General features: G+C 49.6%; 1 protein-coding gene across 1 annotated transcript; it reads left to right on the top strand.

Annotated features, from left to right (window-relative positions):
- The first annotated feature begins 779 nt into the window (after window positions 1-779).
- Gpr31 (G protein-coupled receptor 31) lies at window positions 780-2,313 on the top strand. Its single transcript, XM_031352786.1, has one exon. It carries the CDS (start codon window positions 780-782, stop codon window positions 1,737-1,739), a length of 960 nt encoding a protein of 319 aa, XP_031208646.1. The 3' UTR covers window positions 1,740-2,313.

The raw sequence follows: 2,313 nt of genomic DNA, 5'->3' as shown, positions 1-2,313 counted from the left end.
TCTAGGTCCTTTGCAGGTAGTGTTGTGAGTATCAGGGAAGAGTCTAAGCAGGAAGCATTCTCTCTCTCATGCACACACACACACACACACACACACACACACACACACACACACACACGCTTTTGACTAAATAGAAAAATAAAAGAGTTCAATTTTAAGTAACCAAGAAATCTGAAATACTCTTTCAAGTGAGTATGACAACGAGCTCTGACCTCATGTGTAAAATCTAGCCATATGTGAGGATCTTATCAATGTCATCATTTGAGGAAGGGAATTGTAAGCCTTCCCCATGAAACAATCAGACTACAGGACCATTGAAGACCCATTTACACCACAGAACAGGCTGCCTGTTTCAATGCAATCATTGTTTTAAGTGTCTAAAGGTGCAGATATCTTCATGTCATGAACTGTTTCCAGTTCCTTCTTCAGCAGCTGGGACATGGCTCTGCTCACTAAATGTTCTCAGAACACTGGGGCCCTGGCTTTGAAGCTCCTGATATAAAGTAAAACAGTTTCCTCTTTCTCAGGGACAAATGAAACAGAAATACTTGGGGCCTTCCCCTGTGTCCATCCATCCTCTTTCCCCAAACAAATTCTGCTGGCTCCTTGGACCAGGTTCTGGCACTGTTTCAAAATTATGTTCTCACTGAATAAATGCAGAACTTGTCTGCTTTGTGACAGGAAAGGAGCATTTTCCTTTTCTCTCAGAGGAAGGAGCACAGTGAGGTCTCCCAGCCTCTCTCTCCTTGCATTGCTTCAGTTCAGTGTGGCTCAGGCCCATGGAGCGCACCAACTGCTCAGCTGCCAGCACTGTGGTGGAGACAGCTGTGGGCACCATGCTGACCCTGGAGTGTGTGCTGGGCCTTATGGGCAATGCTGTGGCCCTCTGGACCTTCTTTTACCGTCTCAAAGTGTGGAAGCCTTATGCTGTCTACCTGTTCAACCTGGTGGTGGCTGACCTGCTGCTGGCTACCAGTCTGCCATTCTTTGCTGCTTTCTATCTGAAGGGCAAGACCTGGAAACTCGGCCACATGCCCTGCCAAGTCCTGCTCTTCCTGCTGGCATTCAGCCGTGGTGTGGGAGTAGCCTTCCTGACGACAGTGGCTCTAGACCGGTATCTGCGTGTGGTCCATCCTCGGCTCAGAGTTAACTTGCTGTCTCTGAGGGCAGCTTGGGGCATCTCAAGCCTCATCTGGCTTCTGATGGTTGTTCTCACTCCCCAAAACCTGCTCATTTGCAAGACTACCCAGAATTCCACGGAGTGCCCCAGCTTCTACCCTACAGGAGAGACCAAGGCTATTGTCACCTGCCAGGAGATACTCTTCTTCCTTCAGATTCTGCTTCCCTTTGGCCTCATCTCCTTCTGCAACAGTGGGCTCATCAGGACCCTCCAGAAAAGACTCCGAGAGTCTGACAAACAACCCAGGATCCGGAGGGCCAGGGTGCTGGTTGCGGTGGTGCTGCTACTGTTTGGACTGTGTTTCCTGCCTAGTGTCCTGACCAGGGTTCTGGTGCATGTCTTTGGGGAATTTAAGAGCTGCAGTGTCCAGCAGGCCATAGTTCAGGCTTCTGATGTCGCTGGCAGCCTCACCTGCCTGCACAGTGCATTGAGCCCAGCCATTTACTGCTTCTCTAATCGAGCCTTCACCCACTCATACCGGAAGGTGCTCAAAAGCCTTCGAGGCGGGAGGAAGGCAGCAGAGTCACCGAGCTCCAACCTCAGGGACTCCTATTCCTGATGACTGTTGAAATCCTTAGCTCCTTTTTGTTTGGGATCTGAGTAACATATCCAATAGTCTCAGGGCAAGAAGAGAGAAACTGCACTGCAAGGATCCAGACACAGTCTGTCACTGTGGTGACAAGCTGGTCTCACCTGGGTTTCCCCCTGATACTTTACAGGTCCCAGTGGCTGATTTGAATCACCAGGACAGAGCCTGCCTCCATTGCACAGCTGCCATCCTTATGGAGTTGCCATGTTGCATTGAGTGTCTCTGCACATCCACACAGGAAGAACCCCACTGGCTGCATCAGCAGAGGAGAGCGTTGGTGCCGCTTCAGCACCATCTGGTCTACCCCATCATGTTCACTTTCCACGCTTCCATTCTCGAGTGTGAAAACCACTCTCTTCTTGCCTCCACGGAGCTCAGAACAATGGAAGCCAGGTTCTGAAGAGGTCACATTCTGTTTTTTTTATAAATTTCTCCTTTGTTTTGATAGGCTGTACAGAGTGTCTCAGACAGTTCCGTGAGCTACCTCCCTCACTGTAAGAAATATCTGCTGATTGCCTCAACACTGACCTAGAATTTCTTGCTT

The sequence above is a fragment of the Mastomys coucha genome, unplaced genomic scaffold (assembly GCF_008632895.1).
Source record: "Mastomys coucha isolate ucsf_1 unplaced genomic scaffold, UCSF_Mcou_1 pScaffold5, whole genome shotgun sequence".
Taxonomy (NCBI): Eukaryota; Metazoa; Chordata; class Mammalia; order Rodentia; family Muridae; genus Mastomys; species Mastomys coucha.
Note: the sequence above shows the minus strand (reverse complement) of the source record. Positions and strands in the feature narration are given on the sequence as shown.

What these genes read in the sequence shown, in the direction of transcription:
- Gpr31 (XM_031352786.1), top strand. Translation starts at nt 780, where the DNA reads ATGGAGCGCACCAACTGCTCAGCTGCCAGCACTGTGGTGGAGACAGCT.